The following is a 24,762-nucleotide window of genomic DNA, read 5'->3' on the forward strand; positions in this document are numbered from 1 at the left end:
GCTAAAACAATTTTTAAAAAGAATAAAATAGGAGGAATCACTTTCTCTTATGTTAATTAAGATTCACTATATAAATGTACAGTAATCAAGAAGGGTATACTAGCAAAGAGGTAAACACATATATTTCTATAGCTTTATCTGCACGTTCTTAAGTCAGTTAAATCTATCTCTGTATAAATTCTATTCCGGTCTTTTTCTACTCCTAGGGATTCACATGGACCACTGATGTCTCATCAGTAAATAAATTTAAACAGAATATACAGGTTTCTGTATTAAAAGACTGGACGAGGACATGTGTAAGAATCAAACTGCACATTAGACTGGGACCAGGCAAGAGTTAAAAATACTTTCTAGACCCCACTCCTAAAAAATTCTGACTTAGTAGGAATATGGCTGGGCTCTGTAACCTGCTTTTTCAAATGCATACTCAGTGATTCTGATGCAGCTGGTCATCTCTGAGAACCTCAATTTCCAACCTAAATCAGAGATTCTATGGTCAAATGAAAGAAGCCTGACAGGAGTAAAATATAAGGGAAATCACAGGTCAAAGAGGATGTGCAATGCAACAACAGAGTGACTCAGGGAGAGGGCAGCACAGAGCCAACAACAATATTTTTTCTTTTCAAGTTATCTGTGTTTCACACATCCACAAAGGGCAAGTGGAAAAGCTAGGAAATAGTTCATTTCCCAAACTTTCACTGAAGATTCCATGGGGGGGGGGGGAGTTTGAGGATAAACATAATGTGATATTTATTTTAATATCCATATCTAAATATAAATCAACAGGGTTGATGCTAAAAATTCAATGCTACAAACATACTATTTCTTATTCCCTGGACCCTTCTCTGCAACTACACCTTCTCCAAACTGGGGTCTCTAATCAGGTTAGTAACTTCCCTTCGCAAATACTTTATCTGCTTACAAGTGTCCTCCTACTCCTCCAATCCCATAAAACCTTTCTCCATCCACTCTCACATCACTGTGATCCACACTGACAAAAGAGCAGAAAATGTTTCCACCATTTATAGGTATACAGTAGGCAAAGAGGTGAATTTAATTCAAAGATCTAAAATCTAGAGTTCAACCAACTTACCTTTCCAGCAACAAATGGCATGTCACCCAAGCATAATCTATAATGTGGCTGTACAGCAAAATAGTTCCTAGAGCCTTTCTGAATGGAAAGAAAGAAGACAATTTCACTCACATGACAATAAAACTAACTATATGCAACTACCCTGAAAATGGAGCTTCCTGCCAGGCTACTAACTTGCCTCATCTATACTGGCATTATGGTCTTAAGCTCCTAATACTTGTCAACATGCATCCTAGCCGAGGAAAGAAAAAATGGTACCTGACAAAACAGCAGTGATAGTCTAGTGGTGTGTGAGTGTGTGTGTCTAAAACATTTTAAGAGCAAAAGGTAATTAATGCAATACTGGACATTAACAACTAATATTTATGCAGTGTTCTGTAGTTCTAAAATGCTTTCATATACATTATCTCACTATCAGGGTAAAAATTTAGAAGTAGGTATTACTTATCCCCATTTTCCCCACAGAATGAAAGAGATTTCATTTACTCATCAAAGGTTATAGAATCACGTGGTTTACAAGTGTTTTCACATAAATTATGCCCAACAATAATCAGCTCTTTGGCTTACTGGTGGTTTTCTTACCTTCTCTGGTGGTTTTGATTTCTTTTTTTTAATTCTTCTTGCACTGGGAACACAAAGAGTTGCCTTATCTTCATAGATAAGTCTATTTGTTTCTAGACCTGTCTGCAACTAGGAAAAAATATGAATGCCTAAAGTTAGTGCTGTAGAAATAAAAGCTATTATACAATGTGAAATTTGTAAAATTAAAGCCTATAAAAACTTACAGGAGTATCTAACTAAAAAAATTCATCATAGTTATATAACCCTGTCTTGAACCAATATGTCAGCATTTGTCAAACATATTATATCAAAACCAGCATCTCAATTTATCCTGAAATGCAGTGTTAAATTTGTCCTTGCTTTAGCCTGGAACCTGTTAACTCCATTATTTTTATTTATTTATTTTTTTGTATTTTTCTGAAGCTGGAAACTGGGAGAGACAGTCAGACAGACTCCTGCATGCGCCCGACCAGGATCCACCCGGCACACCCACCAGGGGGCGACGCTCTGCCCACCAGGGGGCGATGCTCTGCCCCTCCGGGGCATTGCTCTGTTGCGACCAGAGCCACTCTAGTGCCTGGGGCAGAGGCCAAGGAACCATCCTCAGCGCCCGGGCCATCTTTGCTCCAATGGAGCCTTGGCTGCGGGAGGGGAAGAGAGAGACAGAGAGGAAGGAGAGGGGGAGGGATGGAGAAGCAGATGGGCACTTCTCCTGTGTGCCCTGGCCAGAAATCGAACCCGGGACTTCTGCATGCCAGGCCGACGCTCTACCACTGAGCCAACCGGCCAGGGCCTTAACTCCGTTATTTATAGTTGCTCCATAAATTATAGCTGATGAGTTAAATTCACTATATCTAACTGCAAACCAATGCCTCAGTATTTTCTTCCTTCTGCACACAGAATTTACAGCAGTGCCAGAAACAACAGCAGCTTGAGAGCAAAATACATGTCTTCTTTGAAAAACTCATAGACTTACAATATAGGAAAATGAAACTGGAAATTGATGTCTAAACGGGAAGGTTTGTCAGCAAATGTCATCAAGCTGCTTTCTCTAGAAGCTTAACAACTAACTACATTAAAATTTCCCCCCTAACTATATGATTGAAATTCTACAAGCAATTACTAAGGATTTCAAACAATAACAGCTATTTTCCCTAAACCAACTCACAACTTTATTTAAAAATAAAAAATTTAATATACACATACACATTTACAAGTTTATTAGTCTAGTGGTTTTCAAACCTGCCTATATATCAAAATTGTTAAGTTTATGAGAAAAAGTCACATTGCTCCCCTCCAGACCTCATGTTTTTGAACCTTCGAGGTTGGGGAAATTTTGTATTAAAAAGTATTCTAAAGTTCCCCAGAAAATTAAGATGGAGCTAGAACATTAAGAACCAATATGGTTTAGTTAAAAGGAGTACTGAGATCACTACGAATATCTTCTACAATGGCTGAATTCTCTAGGAAAAGAATCTATTTAGTGACAAAGAAATAAAGGCTCTTAATTCTCAGGAGAATCAAATTCCCACACATCTAATAATGCTTTATACAAAGAATAACTGAGTAAGGATAATTCGGTGAACATGAAATTACTATTCTGGAAGACCTAAGAAGCCAAAGAGTTTTAACAGTATACAGAAGAACAATTTTTTTGGAATATTTTAACTTCCAGCTTTTGAGTTCTTCCCAGTAGATGTCATATATTTGTGTGGCAGATTTTAATGTTTCAAAGGTGCTATCATTATTTTTCTCTATTTTGATCTAACGACTAAGATATAAAACAAAGATCCATTTATCTATAGTAAAATTCAAGCTCTGAATGGTTAAATATCTTGCCTAAGGCTACAAATTAGGGTCACCCAGAGTTGGAACCACTTATCATACTGCCATTGTTGTTCCACTACAATAGTGTTCACTATCAGAACTCAAAACCTTTTCTGACACTACATTATCAATAATCACTGATTTGGTCCCTATGTTGGACTGCTAAATAAAAAAGCAAAATGATCACAAAATAATTTTTATAGTAAGATAATGAACTTGTTTAATTTTGTATTTCATGTACAACAGAACTTACCACCACAATGTATATAAAGCACAATCTAGAAGTTCATGTTACAAGTGAGGAAATGTAGACACAGTAAAGTGGCCCACCCTAAAGTGGAATAGGCAGAGAAACCCAAGTAATTTCAATATTTGTTGATAGTCAAAAATAAAGCTACAGGACTATATAACTCAGAAAGCACACTGAAGGGAAAAAATAGACAAATCGATCAAAAGGTAAATATTTGAGAAAATATCAGGTTCAAGAATAGAAGTCAGTGAATACTGGAAAGCATGGGAAGGAACAGACAACAAAGATGAGAGGAACAGAATGGTGACAGTCTGAGAGCTGACTCAGAAGTGACCCGGGGTAGTGCTGGCACCTGGCCACAGCCACAACTACAAAGCCTCTACTCCCAACCCAACTGTTTTGGAATCAGGACCTGTTTCTCATGTTAAGATTATAATGAGAAAAGACATTTAAATGTTATAAAAGAGTCTAGAATGAGGGAGGGAAATACATGGGAGATATCTGAATAACTAAGCTCATAAGGGGAGAGTCAACAGTTATAAACGTTAAGTCTTTTATTTTGAGCCTGTAAGTAAGACTTATTGGGTACAGAAGTGTTACTCCCTCTAAAAATGCAGTTCTGGTTGTTGTATATAAACTCAATATTTTTGTGAATTCACACTGACTTACCTGTTCTACCTAGTGGCCATTAAATGGGATAAAATTCAAGACCAGCCCTGGCTGGATGAAGCCTCGTCCTAAAGTGCAGAGGTTGCCTGTTCGATTCCTGCCTGGTTCAGGGCACATACAGGAGCAGGTCAATGTTCCTGTCTCTCCCCCACCCCCAAATCAATACAATAAACATCTTTAAAAAAAAAATTCAAGACTAGTGAGCAAAACTCATTTTCTGAAAATGGCAGCTTTTGTAAATTTGCATGTCAATAGCTACTGGGGCAGCCCACTATCTCAACTGCTGTCTTGAGTCATCATGAAAAATAAAGCACCTATAAATAGGATGCTGAACAATGGCTTTCCAATACTTCTAATAGAGCCTGACCAGGCAGTGGTACAGTGGATAAAGCATCGGCCTGGGATGCTGAGGACCCAGTTATTTTTTTTATTTTTTTTGTGGCAGAGACAGAGAGAGGGACAGATAGGGACAGACAGGAAGGGAAAGAGATGAGACACATCAATTCTTCGTTACGGCTCCTTAGTTGTTCATTGATTGATTTCTCATATGTGCCTTGACGGGGAGGCTACAGCAGACCGAGTGACCCCTTGCTCGAGCCAGCGACCTTGAGCTCATGCTGGTGAGCCTTGCTCAAACCAGATGAGCCCGCACTCAAGCTGGCAACCTTGGGGTCTTGAACCTGGGTTCTCCACATCCCAGCCCAACGCTCTATCCACTGTGCCACCGCCTGGTCAGGCAAGGACCCAGTTTTGAAACCCCAAAGACACCAGCTTTAGCAAAGGCTTACCAGCTTGAGCACTGGATCATAGACATGACTCCATGGTCGCTGGCTTGAGCAAGGAGTCACTGGTTCAGCTGGACACCCCCCCTCCGGGTCAAGGCACATTTGAGAAAGCAATCAATGAACAATTAAAGTGCTGCAACTATGAGTTGATGCTTCTCTACAATTAATCATTTATTTATATAAAAACAGTAAAAATATGAGGAGCCTAACTGTTCCCATCTCAGTTTACCTCGGCCGCTTTAGCCTGCATACGCTTTCTTTCCTGTTCCTCTTCATGAAGTTTTGCTTCCAACTCCTGCATTTTTTTCTATTTAAAGAACAAAGTGGTAACAGTGAAAAACTCTTATTGTCTATTTGTAAAATTTTAATATAGCAACAGAGGAGTATGTGTAAAATTTTCACATAGTAACTATAATCTTGTTAGTTTACTCTAGTAATGGCTGTGGATTTGCTAGTTTCCATGACACTCCCTTGTGATTCATTATCAGTCATTTGGGAGGTAGCTGTGATGTTCAGGAAAATTATGAGTAAAACCTAGGGCCAAAGAACACAGCTCTGTATGAAGGCACTCAGGTTAGATGGAAGTTGAATCCGAAACGTCAGTGGCAGCATTATTCAGTACTTCCCAAGAGAACCAATTAGCACTAAAATTAGGTCATAGACAACTTAAACCAAGTGATACTACAAGCCTTAGGAATACTCAAATATATTATATTTAATCTTCAAATATTAAAAATGCCAAAAAAACAAAAAATACCCTTCATGTACATCAAGATTTTAAAATATGGACATTCTTTCCAAATTACATTTCTTCCTTTTAAAAATTAGTATTTCGTTGTTATAAAATCACTTTTCTATAAATATCCAATGCTACAAAATTTCCCCATTTACATAAGAATCACTATTATACATTGATGAGTAAAAAATGCATTCACTGACTTCTGCAAGGGCCTGCATTGCAGTCAGTTTGTTATACTCTTGCTCAAGAAGGTCCAATTTTTCAAGCTGGCTTTGAACATGTGTTTGATCATGTTGTCGTTCTCTTTCTAGGGAAACCTGGGAAACAATATTAAATACAACATGGTAATTTGACCACAACACAAACCAAAACAAAAACCCTGAAAAACAACATTGAGTACAACTTAGCATACCCTGTATGCTATTTTTTTCTGGCCTTTCATAAAACTACTTTGATACCGCAGAGGAATTCTAGAAAAGCAGTATTAAGATAAAACCACAGGAACATAAATTAATATCAGCGGACTCCTATCCTCATTTTATACTATATATTTAACATTTGGTTCAATTATAGTGAGATTGTCATTATGCTTTGAGATAGCAGGGATTTACTAGACATATAGACACACACACTTTCAATTAGTCTGGTTCTCTTAAATAATTAATCTCTTTATTAAGGCAATAATTACGGCTTTGATATCTATTATTTACATGTCCTCTGAATTTTATGTCAAACATAAATTTTTTTCAGGTTTAGGATTATTTAAAAAGACTGCCACCTATCAGGTTTAAGAACTGACAATCACACCATGAACTATTAAACAAACTAGGATAAGAAGTGGAAATATGCTGCCCTGGCTGGTTGGCTCAGTGGTAGAGCGTCAGCTGGCGTGTCGGAAGTCCTGAATCCAATTTCCAGCCAGGGCACACAGAACAGGTGACCACTTATTTCTCTACCCTTCCCCCTCTCTCTTCTCTCTCTCTCTCTCTCTCTCTCTTCCCCTCCCACAGCCAAGGCTCCACTGGAGCAAAGTTGGCACAGACTCTGAGGATAGCTCCATGGCCTCCACCTCAGGTGCTAAAATGGCTCCAGTTGCAATTGAGCAACGCCCCCTAGTGGGCATACTGGGTGGATCTCAATTGGGTATATGCTGGAGTCTGTCTCTCTGTCTCCCTGCTTCTCACTTCAGAAAAATACAAAAAAAAAAAAAAAAAAAAGGAAAAATGCTAAATTGAGGTCTACTAGTAAAAAGCCAAAATATCATATACTTGAATTTGTAAAGAGTGTACCTTCTTATCATTCAAGTCTACAGCAATAGGTAATATATTATTGTAAATTCGAATTGACAAAATAATATAAAGCAATAATTTTTTAGGAATTTATGTGAATTACTAATTTCCTTCTGTCCACCACAGTAGATAATTTAATGCCCTTAAAAGACTACATCAAGATAAAAATTGGCAAAAATCATATTTTATTGGAACCATTCCTATTAAATAGAATATTTAAAATTTATTGATGAAATGGAGCTATAACTCAAAGTCATCTATTACCAATAGTCATGCACCACTTAAAAACAGTGACACATTCTTAGAAATGCATCATGTTGGGCAACTGTGTCATTGTGCATACAGCAAAGAGTGTTCTTACACAAACCTACATAGTATAGACTTACACTATACTGTATAGACTATACTGTATAGACTAGTGCTCTTAGGTTACAAACCCATACTGCATGTTACTGTACAAAACAATACAGGGGTAAATCAAGCACAAGAGAAAAAGATGCCATCAGGAGAAGCAGTAAATGTGGATGTATGAGGGTGCTGCTGACATAACGCAGCATTTGTTTTACAGTACAGCGTTTTATAAGTAGAAAGACTACAATTTAAAATAAAAAGGATAGTACAGTAACTTCACAAACCAGTAACACGGTTGTTTATTATCAAGTATAATGTACTGTTCATAGTTGCTGTAGTTTTATATGACCAGAAGGATAGTAAGTTTGTTTAGACCAGCATCACCACACACACTCAAGTAATCTGTTGCACTGTGGTGTTACAACAACTATGTCACTAGGTGCTAGAAAATTTTCAACTCCATTGTAATCTTATGGGGCTATCATCGTATATGTAGTCTGTAGTTGACCTAAATGTCGTTATAACGTATGTGACTGTGTCTAACAGGCATTCCTCGGCAACACTGCAGGGCTGCTTCCCTACTTCAGCAACAAAGCAAATATCCCAAGACAGAACTGTTTGTTTTACCAGTGCACATAAACATCATGTTTATACAAAACTGCAGTCTATTAAGTGTACAATAGCATTATGTCTAAAACATGTATTTAATAAAAAAATACTTTATTGCTAAAAAATGCTAACCATCATCTGAGCCTTCAGCAAATTGTAATCTTTTTTCTGGTGAAGGATCTTATCTTCAATTTGTAAAACACAATAAAATAAAGTGCAAAAATAAAAAAGGTATTCCTGTAATAGTGAAGACATCTTACTGTTGTTTTACAACTGCTTTCTAACTTGAGAACTGGAATATTTCTTTTTCATTTCCAGGTGAGGAGGGAAATTGATAGAGGCAGACTCCTGCATGCGCCCCAACCAGGATTATCCACCTGGCAACCTGGTCTGGTGCCAAGGGTTGAGTACTGAGCTATCCTCGGTGCCTAGGGGCACGCTCGAACCAATCGAGCTACTGGCTGTGGGAGGGGAAGAGAGAGTGAAGGGGCAGAAGCAGTGATTGCTTCTCCTGTGTGCCCTGACAGGGAATCGAACCCGGGATGTCCACACACCAGGGCGCTGCTCTATCCACTAAGACATTGGCCAGGGCCAGAACTAGAATATTTCAATGAAAAGAATTAATTCCTTACTGTATATGTTTTACATTTCTAATCATGTGGCAGACTAACTGAATACCCCCTTCCCCACCCAATCTACCAAATAGAAGTGTTAGACAAACTACAGCAATAATACATTGTTACATAGTTAGGTTTGAAAGCATGAAAGAAAAATCTCCAGATGCAAAAATAGGTAAAGGAACTCAGAAACAGTGAAGATATAGGGAAGCAAATGATCACGAGGCAATACTGGAGCCTTGACTTATTAAATATACCAGGAACATGACAAAAAAGCTCACGCAATGTACCATCTGCATGATGTAAAACCTCCTCAGGCAACAAAGAAACATAAATCTGGACCAGAACCACTGAAAACCAGTAACTCTCAGCATAGGCAAATCTACAACTGCCTCCTAAGATTATAACACAATTTAGAAATATGAAATTCCCAAAGGCAGTGGGGAGGTAACCTCAGAAGAATGTAAGTTCACCATTAAAAAGAAAAAAATTAAACACACACACACACACTTCCTCTAGAAAAAATAAAGATGCCATAGGTGAGATTCAGCAGATGCAATAAATGACAGACTGATACTCTGAAGACATCAGCCAACTAAGAAGAAATTGAGAACAGTCTCTATAGTGTATAAAGAGATAAAATGAAGGAATAAATACCAAAGTGATGGCACATTAAAAGAACAATAAAAAAAAGATGAACTAAAGAAGATCCAATTGGGAACCAAAAATATGGTCACTGAAATATACTCAATGCCATAATTAGTAAACCATCTTCTCAAATATTGTACAATTATTCAGTATTTCTTTTAGGTCTAATATCTCTAACTTTGACTAACAGCTGAATAAAGGTAAAAAGCATAAAATTTTTCATATTACAGAGCATCTAGCAAATTGTTAAGCATACAAACCTTCAAATTTTGCATAAAAAAGTTAAGATGACAAGAAATTGTGGTATTCGTGATGAATTCAAACTCTAGATTGATAATAGGAACAAAATGTACTTTATATATATATAAATTAAGACTGATATTACAGATGTCTTCTCACAAAGGTGTAAGTTATTTAAATAAAAAATACCTGTGGTATGATAAGTATATTTTCCTTAAAATAACAAGTGTAGACAGTTTTTCAAAGTATGGGTGTGTCTGTGGGGGGGTAGGTCCAAGATAGTGGCTTAGAAAGACCCTGAACTCACCTCCTCATGTGGACACACTGAATATATATAGACACACCTATATAAACAGCTACTCCTGAAGAGGCTGACTGAGCAACTTCTGCACAACAAACAACCACAAAGACAAGGGTAGGAGAGACAGAGGAGACATGGCAAGGATGGGGACCCCACCGCAGCTGCTGCAACCTGCAGAAGAGAGGAAGATCTCCAAGAGGCCCCTGCCCTTTACCTACCCTGGGACACAGTCAACAAACCAGTGGTTTAAAGGGCACGTAGGCTTTAAGAAATCCATTTATTAACCCTAAAGCAACTGCCAAAAGGGTGGGGAACTGCTAGAAGTCTCTGGGATGAGGCCAATTTACATTCTCCCTCCACCTGGATAGCATGACTGGGACTTCAGGCTAAGTACTGTACCTGGCCTACAAGGCCACCCAGCACACTAAGAACCCCTAGTTGACAACAGCTCTCTACCCCTAGGCAGCCACCCCATCAGGGCAGCTCTGAGCTCAGCACACCAGGACACCTCCGCCCAGGCCTACCCAGCTCCAACCTTGCCACCTGAAGGGATTTGGAAATGCAAGTCCCAGAACATCTCAGCACATTCCTGTCACAGTTCTAAATACCCATCCCACTAGGACAGACCCAGGACATGCCGACTGTGCCCACTCCAGCTCTAGCCAGCTTGCCAGAGCCACTGGCATGCACAGTCTAAACAAGGGTCATGCCTATACAAGGCCACTCCTCTACAACTGAGAGAGGTAGCTGTTTCACCTACTTCACAGAAACAACAAGATGAGGAGACTGAGGATTATGTTCCATATACTGAACAAACTCAAACCCAGGAAAAGAAAAAAACCTAGTGACACATATCTAGGTAACTTATCTGAAAAAAAAAAAAAAATCAAATAGCTATAAAAATCCTCATAGAACTTGGAAGAATAGAGGTACACAGTGAGAATTTCAAAAAATAAAAAGTATAAAAAAGAATCAACCAAAGCTGAAGAATACAACAACTAGAAGAAAAAATACACTGGGGGGGGGGGGGGGAATCAACTGATTAGATGATACAGAAGAACAGATTAATGATCTGGAAGACAGAATAGTGGAAATTATTCCAATCAAAACAGCAAAAATAAAATGCTTTTAAGGGAGTTTTAGGATAACATCAAACAAACTAACATTTGCATTATAGGGGGCCCAGGAGGAGAGGTTAGGGTAACAAAAGAAAAACTAAGCAAAGGAGACTATATCAAACTAAAAATCCTTTGCACAGCAAAAAAACCATTAATACAATAACAACAACAAAAAAAATCTGAATGGCAGAAGATATTTGCAAAATGTATATCCAATAAGCATTACAATCCAGAATATAAAGCTATATAACCCAGCACCAATAAAACAGAGTCACAGATACAGAGAGTGGTTAACAGAGGGGAGGGTGGGGACAGGTGGGGAACAAAAAAGGTGAAAAGGGATTTAAAAGTAAAAATTCCAGTTATAAAATAAACATCAGCCCTGGCTCAGTGGTAGAGCGTCGGCCCGGCGTGTAGAAGTCCCGTGTTTAATTCCCAGCTAGGGCACACAGGAGAAGTGCCGATCTGCTTCTCCACCCTTCCCCCTCCTTCCTCTCTGTCTCTCTCTTCCCCTCCCGCAGCCAAGGCTCCATTGGAGCAATGTTGGCCCGGGCACTGAGGACAGCTCCATGGCCTCTGCCTCAAGTGCTAGAATGGCTCTGGCCGCAACAGAGCGACGCCCCAGATGGGCAGAGCATCACCCCCTGGTGGGAACGCCGGGTGGATCCCGGTCAGGCGCATGTGGGAGTCTGTCTGTCTCCCCACTTCTAACTTCAGAAAAATACAAACAAACAAAAAAAAATGAAAATGAAATAAACATAACGGGGTTGTATTATACAACATAGGAAATATAGTCAAATCTCAATAACTGTATGGTGACAGATATATAAATGTTAAATCACTATTTGTAAACCAAAAACTGATATAATATTGTATGTGAACTATATTTTTTAAAACCATAGTTTTTTAAAGTATAAAGAACCTTGAAATCTGCTGCCTTGAGTTTTTACATAAACTGAAGAAGTAGGGATATAAAATATGATGTTATACTTCTTATAATATAGACTCTAAGAAGTTAACATGACTTGAAAAGATCTCACAACTTACTATTAATCTTTTTCCAATTTAAGTAAAACTTTACCAGATATAGCAGGAACAAGGCCAATAAAATCTTCAGACACTACATAGATCCCAAGTAATTTGTCTTGTGCTTTTAACTGTTAAAAGCAGAAGCTATCAAAGCTGTATGTAGAAGACACAGCAGTAGGTAAGTGGCTCATCCAAAAAAGAAACCCCTCTTTAGAGCTACGTTGGAAAAAAACATGACATTTTTTCTCAAAGCTTACACTAGTTTTTCAAAATGAACTACTGGTACTATTGCCAATGAACACTTTAAGATAAAAGGAAAAATGATTATTATAACAGCATCATTAGTTCTCACTGAGAACAAAGGTCTTTAATGTCAATCTAATTTTCCCCATAACTGTCCTTGAGAATGAATCTGTGAGATAACCATACCTGTTTCTCCAAGACAGATGTCCTTTCCATTTCTGCATGCTTTATCATATTACGCATGTATTCCAACTGTTTTTCTAAAAGATTACATTTATTTTCTGCAGCTAACAACTGAGATGTCAATTCTAAAAAGAGTATGTAAGAAAAGCAGATTTTAGGTCACTCATAGAACAGTTTTAACAACCTACTAAAAGAAATGAAGTCTACTTAATTTTCAGTAGCCCTCAAAGCCTTTTCCGATAACCTAAAATTAAATCACTCCCTATATGCTAGTCTAATCTGCCTAGAATTCAGTCAGTAAATATAATTCATGACATCGGCACTTGCTCCTAAAAAAATACCAGAGAATAATTCAGTTTTGGGTGCCTGAAGACTGACCACTAAAAAATGTTAATGTGAAATTTAGGAGTAATTTTACAATTCTTATTTTAATAGTGTTCCGTTTCCTAATAATTAAACAAACCTTGATTGTGCTTTGATTCCTCATTTTTTGAATTCTCCCTTTCTTGTATCTGTTCATCCAATACTTTCTTATATTCAATTGTTTCTCTCGACAAAGTTTTCACACTTTCTTCTGCCTGAATCCTTTCAAGTTCTAAGCGTCGAATCTTATCCTGAAGATTCTTCAGAGCAGAAAATATGGCTGCCAAACACAAATATGGATACTATAAGATAATAATATATACATATGGAGAAAGTTCACTTAGAATAACCTTACCTAAATAAAATATAAATTTCATGGGTGGGTCCAGTGGAAGATCACTCTTTGGGAACAGTAAAATGTCAGTTATCATCATATAATTGTTTTTTTTAAAAATCCATTAAAAATATTTTTCGAGTTTTTATAATTTGCTACGTACTGTATTGTAAAATGATTACTACAACAGGTTAACATCCATTACTCAGATACAAAAAGAAAAAAATATTTCTCCTTTTGATGAGAACTCTTAAGATCTACTCTCTTAACAACCTTCCCATACAGTAAGTCCTCACTTAAAATTGATAATAGATTTTGCAACTTTAAGGGAAACATGTAACAAAACCAATTTACCATAGGCTGATTAGATATGAACAATTAAGTTCCTGGGGCATCTCACCAATATTATAACAAAACAACTTTGAAACGACATTAAGGACCTACTGTATATCATATAGCAATAGAAATTAAATTATTCACATTCTTTTCTTACTCAATAATGAAAAATATTGAAGATTATATTAATTTCCTTCCAAATAGTGCAACACATAATTGTAAGTATGCAATGTTTTGTTTTCTTTTGCAAAAAGTCATTGAATTTAGAAAAAACAGGAATGACAAGGAAAAATATGACATCCATAATCCTATCATCTCAGAATAATTAGTAATATTTTGCTGAAATCCTTTTCTATTTTTATTTGTGTGTGTGTGTGTGAGAGAGAGAGAGAGAGACAGACAGACGGACAGGAAAGGAGAGAGATGAGAAGCATCAACTCATAGTTGAAGCACCTTAGTTGTTCACTGATTACTTTCTCATGTTCTTTGACTGGGGGGGGGGGGGTGCCAGCTGAGCCAGTGACTGCTTGCTCAAACCAGCAACCTTGGGCTCAAGCTGGTGAGTTTGTGCTCAAGACAGCGACCTCAAGGTTTCAAACCCGGGTCCTCAGTGTCCCAAGTCAACACTCTATCCACTGCGCCACTGCTTGGTCAGGCTATTTTTTCTATGCTTTTATGTTAGTGGTATTACTCTCTACAATGGCATATCACAACTTACTCATATGAGCCACTGTTTTCCATGTCAACATATGCATTTTTAGAATTCCATCCTTATATACATTTGTGTCTATGAACTTTTTGTTTTACTAGTATCTAGTTCTGTAACAGTTCTACACTTCCTATTTTTATAGCTCTATAACCTGTTATTATCAGTTGACAGAGTGAGGCCATCCTTTATTCAGAGCAAACTCTTCTATTAAAGAAAAAAAATGCAGCTCTCCCATATTATTCTTTAAATGCAACTCACAATATTACGAGTTTCTACTGAGTCAACACTGTACATCTCTATTCATTCATCCATGTATGTACCTCAGTGAGCACACAGAATAGCCCTAAGCTGATCTATCAGAGATGACTTTTCTATCCACAGTCTTTTTCCCAGGCCAGGGGGATGAACTGTTCTAGTTCTCTTTCTCCATTAGTCTCATCACACAGTTTTCCAAAGAAAGCATTACTCCAGGAGCTACCTCACATGGGTCTAAAGTTTTGTTCTCCAGTTCCTACCTACATTTACTGTCCTAACTTGTCCTCAACTGCATCCTAATACCTAAAGCTTTTATATATATCTAATACCACGACTCCTCGGTGTTCCTGAGGCTTTTGGGTTTATTTCCCTCCTTACTGCCTCAGGCTTTAAATTTCTTTTTTTTTCTGGTACCTGGGTATTATTCACTGTTATTATTCTATAAAACTATTTCTGTATGATATTAATCTATCTGACAATAATACCACCCATCTTTTTTTTATATGTAATATCCCTAATATGTCTTTGTCAATCTTTTATTTTTAATCTGTGTCATTGTGTTTCAGCTTTGGCTTAAAAAGCATATATTGACTTTTCTTTTGAGTCTTATAATCACATTTTTCATCATACCCAATGTCATCCTATTCTTTTTTTTTAGATTTTATTTATTCATTTTTTGAGAGAGGAGAGAAAAAGGAAAGAGAAGTAGAGAGGAGCCGGAAGCATCAACTCCCATATGTGCCTTGACCAGGCAAGCCCAGGGTTTAGAAGCAGTGACCTCAGTGTTCCAGGTCGATGCTTTACCCACTACACCACCACACGTCAGGCCTATTCTTTACCGTTGTACTTTAGGCTTTCTAATTTTGCTTCCTTGACTTGTTATTACTATATTTATTATATGAAGCATAGCATACATCTTTGAAACTACTGGCCTGGTTTACATACCTGGAATTTTCCAGGAAATTTCCCCTTACTTCAACATGGCTATAACTACAACTTACATATACTTCCTTTTAGTAGCCTCTCACAAAACTGGCGCCAGCTAACTGACTTCAACACAGGCTCTCTTTTTGGGATTTTTAAACTTTGTCCAAAAAGTTGAAGCCAGAATTACTTCAACTTAAAACTTACACAGAAAAAAAAGAGAGGTGAAGAGAAAGTATGGGTCATATGTTCTTAAAGTCCACCTGTATATCCATCTGCCTTCCTGTTGTTGGTTTTTCAATCTTACCTTGCATGTTTGTAAACCAAAAGATTCCTTTATGCCAAACCTAGCTCAGACTGGGAGTTTCTATCACTAATAGCTAACTGCATTATGTTTTCTAATTTTGTCTTAAATAAAGAGTATCATAAAAATACTAACTTTATTCTACCAATGCCTAACATCTTTTTTTAAAATATATGGGCCCTGGCCAGCTTGCTCAGTGGATAGAGCATTGGCCCGGCATAGGGATGTTCTAGGTTTGATTCCCGGTCAGGGCACGCAAGAGAAGCAACCATTTGCTTCTCTTCCTCTCCTCACCCGTTCCTTCTTCCCCTCTCGTAGCCAGTGGCTCCTCAACTGGTTTGAGCACTGGCCTAGGCACAGAGGATGGCTTGGTTGGTCCCAGTGTCAGCCTCACGCACTAAAAATAGCTTGGCTGATTCGAGCATTGGGGGTAGCTAGAGGGTGGGGGGGATCCCAGTCAGGGTGCATGTGGGAGTTTGTCTCACTATCTCCTCCCTCACTTAAACTGCTCACAAAAATTAGGGGATCAGGGAATGTGCAGATACTCCATTACTTTCAGCCTTTTGTATAGTACTTTTCACCAGTGAAATAAGTTAGTTTTGCATTTCATTTGCATAATAAAACTTTCTTTGACTTGTCTGCTTTTCTTTTTCTTTTTACAGAGACAGAGCCAGAGAGAGTCAGAGACAGGGATAGACAGGGACAGACAGACAGGAATGAACAGAGATGAGAAGCATCAATCATTAGTTTTTCGTTGTAACACCTTAGTGGTTCATTGATTGCTTTCTCATATGTGCCTTGACCATGGGGCTACAGCAGACTGAGTAACCCTTTGCTCAAGCCAGTGACCCTGGGTTCAAGCTGGTGAGCTTTGCTCAAACCAGATGAGCCTGCGCTCAAGCTGGTGACCTCGGGGTCTCAAACCTGGGTCCCCCGCATCTCCCAGTCCAATGCTGTGCCACCACCTGGTCAGGCCTGTTTGGTTTTCTGATGTTCTTGTTTAATAAAAAAAACAAAAAACAAATGCTTTTTTATTGTTTCATATTCATTTTGAAATATCCCCTACTTTTTGTGAGCAGTATACATATATACATATGAATACATACATACATATATACATGAACACATCTCTGAATGCATTTACTATGTCAAAAATAAAATTTTATACAAAACAAAGTTCTTATAAGAAGTATAGCAAACTTTCAATTCATCCCCTTATTCTCTTATGTTTAAAAAGTCTTTTAATTTATTGATTTTAGAGAAAGGGAGGGAAGGAGGAGAGAAAGAAGAAGGGGGAGAAGGAGGGAGAGAGGGAGGAAAAGGGGAGGAGAATGAGAGAGCGAAAGAAACAATGAATTGTTGTTCCACTTTTTATGCATTCATTGCTTGATTCTTGTATGTGCCCTTACTGGGGATCAAACCTGCAACCTTGAGTTATTGCAAACACACTCTAACCAACCGAGATACCCCAGCCAGGGCCTATTTTCTAATGTTTTAATGGGAGATTTGGGGGTCCAGATAATTAAATAAATTGCTTTATAAATTTTCATTTCAAAAGTTATACTTGGCATAGCTTTTTAGTTTCACAAATACTGACTTTTCATACTAACATGCTCACTTTAAGTTGAAAAACATTCTAGATGACCAAGTAAGTGATAGACCTTGCGCTCCCCCCTTTGAAAAGTATGTGAGCAAATCCTTGCTTTTTCTTCCCTTCTACTGCCCTCACATCTATGAGGTCATGCATCACTACGCTATTTATATTAAAGTTGCCACATTTCTTCTTCATATATTAGGGAGAGATACTGTGGGAAATATATTTCTAGAACAAGAAGCAAACTCTAATATTGAAAAATGAAAAAAAGTCAGTGAAAAATAATAATACTGTACATGTTAACAGACTTCAGAGCAAACATTAAATTTCAATGTACTAGGATGAAAATGTTTACACAGCATGCTTGAACCTTGGCTAATTTATAAGAACTTGGCTTTTAGAATGTTTCCTGGATTACTAATTGATAAGATGCTTTGTAGGCCAAAGGCTCTGAATTCTGCTGCACAGATCTACCTAGACTATATAAACAACGTGTTTTATGGTGAATATCACAAATAAAAGCTGTACTCTGAACCTTAACTGAGCTTCCCTGGGCAGAAACACTACAAATGCTGTATAGTTAGTTCATTGTTAAAGAAGGAAGTGTGTTTCTGTGTGTCCTTCATGAGGGAGAACTTTTGGAAGCCTGCGTCTAGATTTCTTTAGATTCCACTGTAATAAATCAACCATAATTACAACCACTTCTTAATCTCGTGTGTCACAGAGTATAAAAAATTCACTGATATTTTCAGAGTACATATTGCCAACTAAATTTTAAGAAACTATCATGTGCTAAGTTTTGGTGTATAATCAAAGAATATCCAAATTGTTGGAAATGCTATTAAAATATTATTCCTTTTCCAACTACATATCTGTGGAGATTTTTTTCACATACTTTAATCAAAATAACGTACTACCACAAATGAAATGTAAAAGTATATATGAAAATCAAGTTGTCTTCTAAGTCGGAAATAAGAGGTTTATAAAGTATAAATTAAGAAACATCATTTAGACCACATATTTAAAAAAAAGGAAAACAATTATTCTTCATAAAAATATTTATGTAAACATTTAATGGGTTTATTAGGGTTTCCTAAACCAAAAAACTGAGAGCCAATGCTTTAAAAGAACAGATGGGCAATAAATTTTTATCAATACCTAACACAATTGCTATAACTGCCTTAGTAATCTTACTTCGAATGTTTATTCTCCACATCACTGTCATTTAAAATGTATTCAACAAATAACATGAGCAGTGGGTGATATGGGAAGTCTTTGGAATGATGTTACAATTTTTTAAATGGCTCTGAAGACATTAACATAGTTTTTAAAGGCAGTAATAATTTCCAACTGCTTGTTCATTTCTTTTCTAACTAAAGTTCAAAATGAATGAGAATTACAAGAAACAGTTTAATTATCTCTTTTCATAGCATAGCAGTAGTTAAATTAATTTTCAAGGTGATTATCATATAGCAATGTAAAGTGGCAATTTATCAATGAAAATATATTAAACCATAACTAAACTAAATAATAATGTCTATTATTAGCGAGAAAAAGCATTTACTATGTATAAAAAAGAAAAGTTTATCATAGGAGTAGCTATTCAAAATAAGATTTTATTCATTCAATGAATATTTAAGGGTCCACTTAATGAATCGGAAAAAAAGTAGAAAGAGGAAAAGGTTTTGATAAGTTAAAGAGATCACCTTTAGGCTGTTTCTTCATCTGTAAATTTTGAATATATCTACTGTATACAACTTTTCTGTGAAGAATAAATAAAATGTATTTGCTTTACCTGAAATGCTACTGCATTTCATTCTTCTTTTTAAAAACTGTGTTTAATCACTAGACCTGTGGCCGATTATATTTATTAAAAATTCGCTAGATTAAAAAAAGTGTTATATTTTAACTACATATAGATTAATCAGGCAGTTTAAAATTAGTTTAGGAAACTTTTTGTTTCAACTGGGAAAAGCATTGCAAATATCTTAAATATTAACCTCAGAATGATACTGTTTCATATACTGTGGACTGATTGTATAGTAGAGTATAAAGTAGATAATATCATAATATCCAAGTATAGTTTCCAAAGTAAATCCTAGCTCAAAATGGTGCCTCAGAACTGTTTGCTGAAATAAATTTAACCTGGTGCCTGATATCTTTTACGAATTTTAATTTTCAATATTCAATTCCCTAAGCAGAAACTTATATACAAGATACTGTGACTCTAAGATAATGATGACAAAGAAAATTATAATTAATTTAATGGTTCATAAAACAACTGATAAAGTGGTACTCATCAGAATACAGTAGATAAAAGACTGGCAATTCTGAAAAGTAACAAAAGTTGCATAACATTCAAACAACTTACCATAGGTTAAAAAAGTAAACAACAAATAACTAAGCCCATAGTGGAATAAAGTTAAGTTTAAGTAATAATTCCTTCATATCAAAAAGTCCAAAATAAAATAAGCAACAGAGTTCTAGGAGAAAGACAAGGTCTAAGAATTAGATGTTAATCATTCTGTTACAATATTACATCTAGTTTTGATCTTTACATATATGTAAAAACTCTTTTTTAAATAAGTTCAGAGAAAAGAAAACTACTAAAAAATAAAGTAAGAATGATGATGTTTAACAATCAGGAAACAAACCAAATAATGCATTATATTTCAGGTTAAAAACAGGAAGAGGGAAAATATATTCTCCTCTAAATTGAAAATAAATAGAAGACACAAGTGTGTTTAAGCAGTGAGTAAACACAAAATAAGATTTTGCTAGGCTCTATTACCTCTGCTGTTGCTTTCTGGATAGGCAAATGTAGGTTTATTTGGGGAGCGTCGTAGATCACTATTAAGGAAAGGCTTATCAGGTGGATACACTACATATGAAGAATGGTGAACCATACTTCCATTAGGCTTTGACTGTTTGGTTAAGATGTTCTGAAAAATAAAAGCACAGAAATTACCTTTCAAAAATATAAACGTAGACACCAATAAGTATATGTATGTATGTATTATATATGTGTGTGTATGTGCATATATTAATGTTCATGATTGAGAACTGAACAGTTTGTATGTTCCACTGGTAGAAACAACAGAAACAGTAGAGTCGATTGATCACATACCAATTTAATCATTACTTTAAAATAATAAAACTTTTAAAGTGTTTCATATTTGTGCATATGCCAGATAATCTATAAAGAAAATAATGTTCACACAACTTAATTACAAATGCTGCACAAAAATATTTAAATATGACATTCACAATAAATTTTATTTTTAAAATATTTACTGTAAAATATACATTCAAAAAAGTACATATTGTCTTTTTACAGTATCAGAAACTGCTATAAATTGACTGAATTAATCTATCCCTACTCAACTAAATACTTCGTGAATAGTTATCAAATGTCCAAAACTCTGTGGCATACATAAAGAGAATAAGGGCATAGTCCTTGCCTCAAAAACTTTACATTTAGTTAGGGTGAAAATAAAGCAAAACAAATAAAAAGTTTAAAGCTTATGAAACACCTAAATATAAAGATTTATTTACACACACACACACACACACACACACACACACACACCTTCCGTCATGAATGGGATTCTGTCCAATTTGGGATTATGTTCCATATGATAATTTTTAGTGCAGGGGATGCTAACTGTGGAGGTTTTGTTTGTTATATAGATCAGTGGTTTACAACCGCCAGTCAATGAAAGAGTTAACCACCCTGATCTTGTATGAAGATTATAGAGTCTATAATCATTGGGTCCATAATCTTCATAGGTGACTTCCTGTTGGTAGAGAGACCTAGAGTGGGGAAAGTAATGGAGAAACTGAAAGCTAATAAGGAGGAAGATACGATTTCTTTCTTTCTTTTTTTTTTTTTTTGGCATTTTTCTGAAGCTGGAAACAGGGAGAGACAGTCAGACAGACTCCCGCATGCGCCGGACCGGGATCTACCTGGCACGCCCACCAGGGGCAATGCTTTGCCCATCCTGGGCGTCGCCATGTTGCGACCAGAGCCACTCTAGCGCCTGAGGCAGAGGCCACAGAGCCATCCCCAGCGCCCGGGCCATCTTTGCTCCAATGGAGCCTTGGCTGTGGGAGGGGAAGAGAGAGACAGAGAGGAAGGCGTGGCGGAGGGGTGGAGAAGCAAATGGACGCTTCTCCTGTGTGCCCTGGCCGGGAATCGAACCCGGGTCCTCTGCACACTAGGCTGACGCTCTACCGCTGGGAAGATACGATTTCTTAAAAAAATATTTTTTCTACTCCCTGAAGTTTATAACTTTTTCTCCATTGTTTTCTCACTTGGAAAGACCCAGCTATTAGAAACTATATATATATATATATATTTTACTAGTGTAAACATCTCCATTTTACGAATAAAGAAAAAGGAGTTTCAAAAATGCTGACTTGCCTACTTCTCTCTATTATTAACCCCTACCACAACCTCATCCCCCATAGTCAAAGGAATCACATTCTATGTGATTAACTGAACAATTAACTAGTTCTCAAAAGAGAACTCACCAACCTATCTACACTGTTCTCTCTGGGCCTTCCCTCACCTGAGCTTTGTATACTGAACCTGTCTCCAAACCTACTCAATTCTTGGTTCCTATAAAACCTCTCTTCTTCCTGATGCCATCTACTTCTTCCTCCCTATTGGAACTTTCACACTGCTATTAAGAACAAAACTTAACCAAACCAAATCAAATCAAAAAAGAAAAAAAAAAGAAAAAAGAAACTCATCTTAACTTTAAGACTCCCCTCTAGCTCCTACTTTATCTCAGCTTTAAATAATAATAATAATAATTCCTCAAAATAACTGTAACTGCTGCCATATCTTAATCACCTCTCCCTTTTACCCCTTCCAATCAGACTTGAGTCCTCATCAGTTCAGAGAAACAGCTCTTAAGCTCACCAAGGGCTTTTACACTACTGAATTCAGTGATGTCCCAGAAGCAGGAGCTAGAGTAGACCACTTCATTCACTTTAGTGCAGGGGTCTCAAACTCAACTCAGCATGTGGGCCGCAGAGCAAGATCACAGCCATTCGGTGGGCCGCACTAGGTCTACAAAAGGCGACTGTTACGCAACACTTTTCTCACTGCAGTTGAAAACAAAAAAAAATCAGTACAAGCACAATCGTACATGCAGTTTACTCAGTGTCACAAAACGACCAGAAACTGTAGTTCGCATCACAACTGCTGTTAACTAAGCTAATATCTAGCTAGGATGCTAGAGAAATGAAAAATACAAGTAGGCCCCTAGGCTTACTTAATTTTATCCAAAATATTTTGAACTTCGTGGATTAGTCTGTGGGCCGCACAAAATTGTTCGGCGGGCCGCGAGTTTGAGACCCCTGCTTTAGTGAAAGGAACACCACACTTCTTTGCTTTCCTCCTAAAGCAGGTTCCTCCCTCAGAATCTCCTTGGTACTCTTTTTTTTCCCTTTCTAAATGCTGGAGTTCCCCAAAGCCTAGTACTCCACCTCTTCTCATTTTCACCTACATGAATTCCTGATGATGTCATCTACTCTCAAGGCTCTGAAAAGTCTCTATTGGCTAGAAACCATCAAGTATAAACATGAAATCCAGAGCTCTCCTCTTGAACTCTGTACTGAAATCAACCTTCCCACTCATCTCCACTGGACACCCCAACTTCACATGTCTATAACCAAATTCTAGAATCTACCAAAACCTACTTCTCTCACAGCATACTACAGGCCAAAATCCTTGGGTGGAGTCATTTCTCATACATTCCACATTCAATCTTAAGGTAAATTTTGTCAGAATATATTGCCAGGATATATGAAGAAACCCCCCAACTTCTCATCAATTCTACTACTAATACCTTGGTTGACAACATTGTGATATTTTGTCTAAACCAGTGGTGGTCAACCTGGTCCCTACCGCCCACTAGTGGGCGTTCCAGCTTTCATGGTGGGTGGTAGTGGAGCAACCAAAGTATAAATAAAAAGATAGATTTAACTATAGGAAGTTGTTTTATAAAGATTTATTCTGCCAAACTTAGTAAAAATCTGACATAAAGTACTTGGTATTATTATATGCTCTAACTTGCTGTAACTCTGCTTGATAAATTTTATAAAGTAAAGTTACTTCCCTACTTTATAAATCACCATTACTGTGGAACTGGTGGGCGGTTAGAAAATTTTACTACTAACAGAGATACAAAAGTGGGCAGTAGGTATAAAAAGGTTGACTACCCCTGCTCTAGACTAAAGAGAAGAGCTCCTAACCACTCACTCTATTATTCCACATCCCCTTAGTCTGTTCTCCAAACAATAGTCCTTATGAGTCTTCAAAAAAAAAGTAAATTAATTCAAGTTATACGCCTAATCAAAACCCTCTCACAGCTTTCCATTACAGAAAAAAAAATACAAAATTCTTACCATTGCTTACAAAGCCACATAACCTGAGCCAGGCTAACCTGCCTAACCCCATTTCCCTACCACTCTCCCCCCACACCACCACTGCCACTTCCCAGCCACACTAACTTCTGGATTTCTACAATGCACAGTACACTCTTTTTTCATTGGCTAAGTTTACTCTGCTTGGAAAGCTCCCTTCCTATTCCCTTCCTATGCCATGGAGTCAACTGTGCAAGACTCTGCCAGGGAGGCTTTTCCCTGACGGCCCATCTAAAGCAGTGCCCTTCTGTCCTTCAATCTCCTTACTCGTTTAAAAAAAAACTTATCCCTACCTGATATATTTATTATCTGTATGCCCTGTGAATATAAAATATATATATATTTGGTTTCTGTCCCTGGTTCCTGACAGATTAAAAACTCTTAAAATTTCTTAAGTGATAGCAATGTCTTTGTTATGCTAATAGCAGGGCCCCCAAGATAGCTTTGGGATGAGGGCTGATAGCCAGAAAAACCAACCAGGTGATTAAAGGGTTAGAAATTTCAGTCCTATACCCAGACCTCAGAAGAAGGGAGAGGAGCTGGAGATCATGTTCAGTAACCAATGGACAATAATTTAACTCAACTCAGGCCTATATAATGAAACCTTCATAAAAACTCTTGAACAGTGAGGTTCTGGGAGCATCCAGGTAGGTCATGAAAGCCCCTTTACATCTTGCCCTAGGTGCCTCTGCCATTTACCCATTTCTGAGTTGTATTTTCTGTTATAAAGCTGTAATCATAAGTACAGTATAGTGCTTTCCTAAGTACTGAGAATCATTCTGGCAAATTATTAAATATAGAAGGGGAAAGTTATTAACTCTTTAATTTGCAGTTGGCTAGGCAGAAGTGTAGGTACCTTGGGGACATCTGGGACTTAAAGGTGATAACTAAAGTAGGCTTGTGGCATCTAATCCCTTAACCTGTGGGGTCTGCACTATTTCCAGAAAGTTAGTGTC

General features: G+C 37.1%; 1 protein-coding gene across 4 annotated transcripts in view; it reads right to left on the minus strand.

The window, feature by feature from the left end:
• The window catches only part of CEP57 (centrosomal protein 57), a 56,770-nt gene that overhangs the window by 19,740 nt on the left and 12,268 nt on the right, over positions 1 to 24,762 (minus strand). For 3 of the 4 annotated variants that reach the window (XM_066248133.1, XM_066248124.1, XM_066248143.1), the window contains exons 2-8: positions 20,163 to 20,313; positions 13,016 to 13,195; positions 12,556 to 12,677; positions 6,125 to 6,241; positions 5,415 to 5,492; positions 1,676 to 1,783; positions 1,094 to 1,171 (exon numbers count right to left, since the gene is read on the minus strand). In XM_066248133.1, coding sequence (XP_066104230.1) covers positions 1,094 to 1,171; positions 1,676 to 1,783; positions 5,415 to 5,492; positions 6,125 to 6,241; positions 12,556 to 12,677; positions 13,016 to 13,195; positions 20,163 to 20,313 — 834 coding nt within the window. The remainder of the gene's footprint in view (positions 1 to 1,093; positions 1,172 to 1,675; positions 1,784 to 5,414; positions 5,493 to 6,124; positions 6,242 to 12,555; positions 12,678 to 13,015; positions 13,196 to 20,162; positions 20,314 to 24,762) is intronic. The other variant, XM_066248151.1, reaches the window with a different exon arrangement.

This window comes from Saccopteryx bilineata, chromosome 1 (assembly GCF_036850765.1).
Source record: "Saccopteryx bilineata isolate mSacBil1 chromosome 1, mSacBil1_pri_phased_curated, whole genome shotgun sequence".
NCBI classification, from domain to species: domain Eukaryota; kingdom Metazoa; phylum Chordata; class Mammalia; order Chiroptera; family Emballonuridae; genus Saccopteryx; species Saccopteryx bilineata.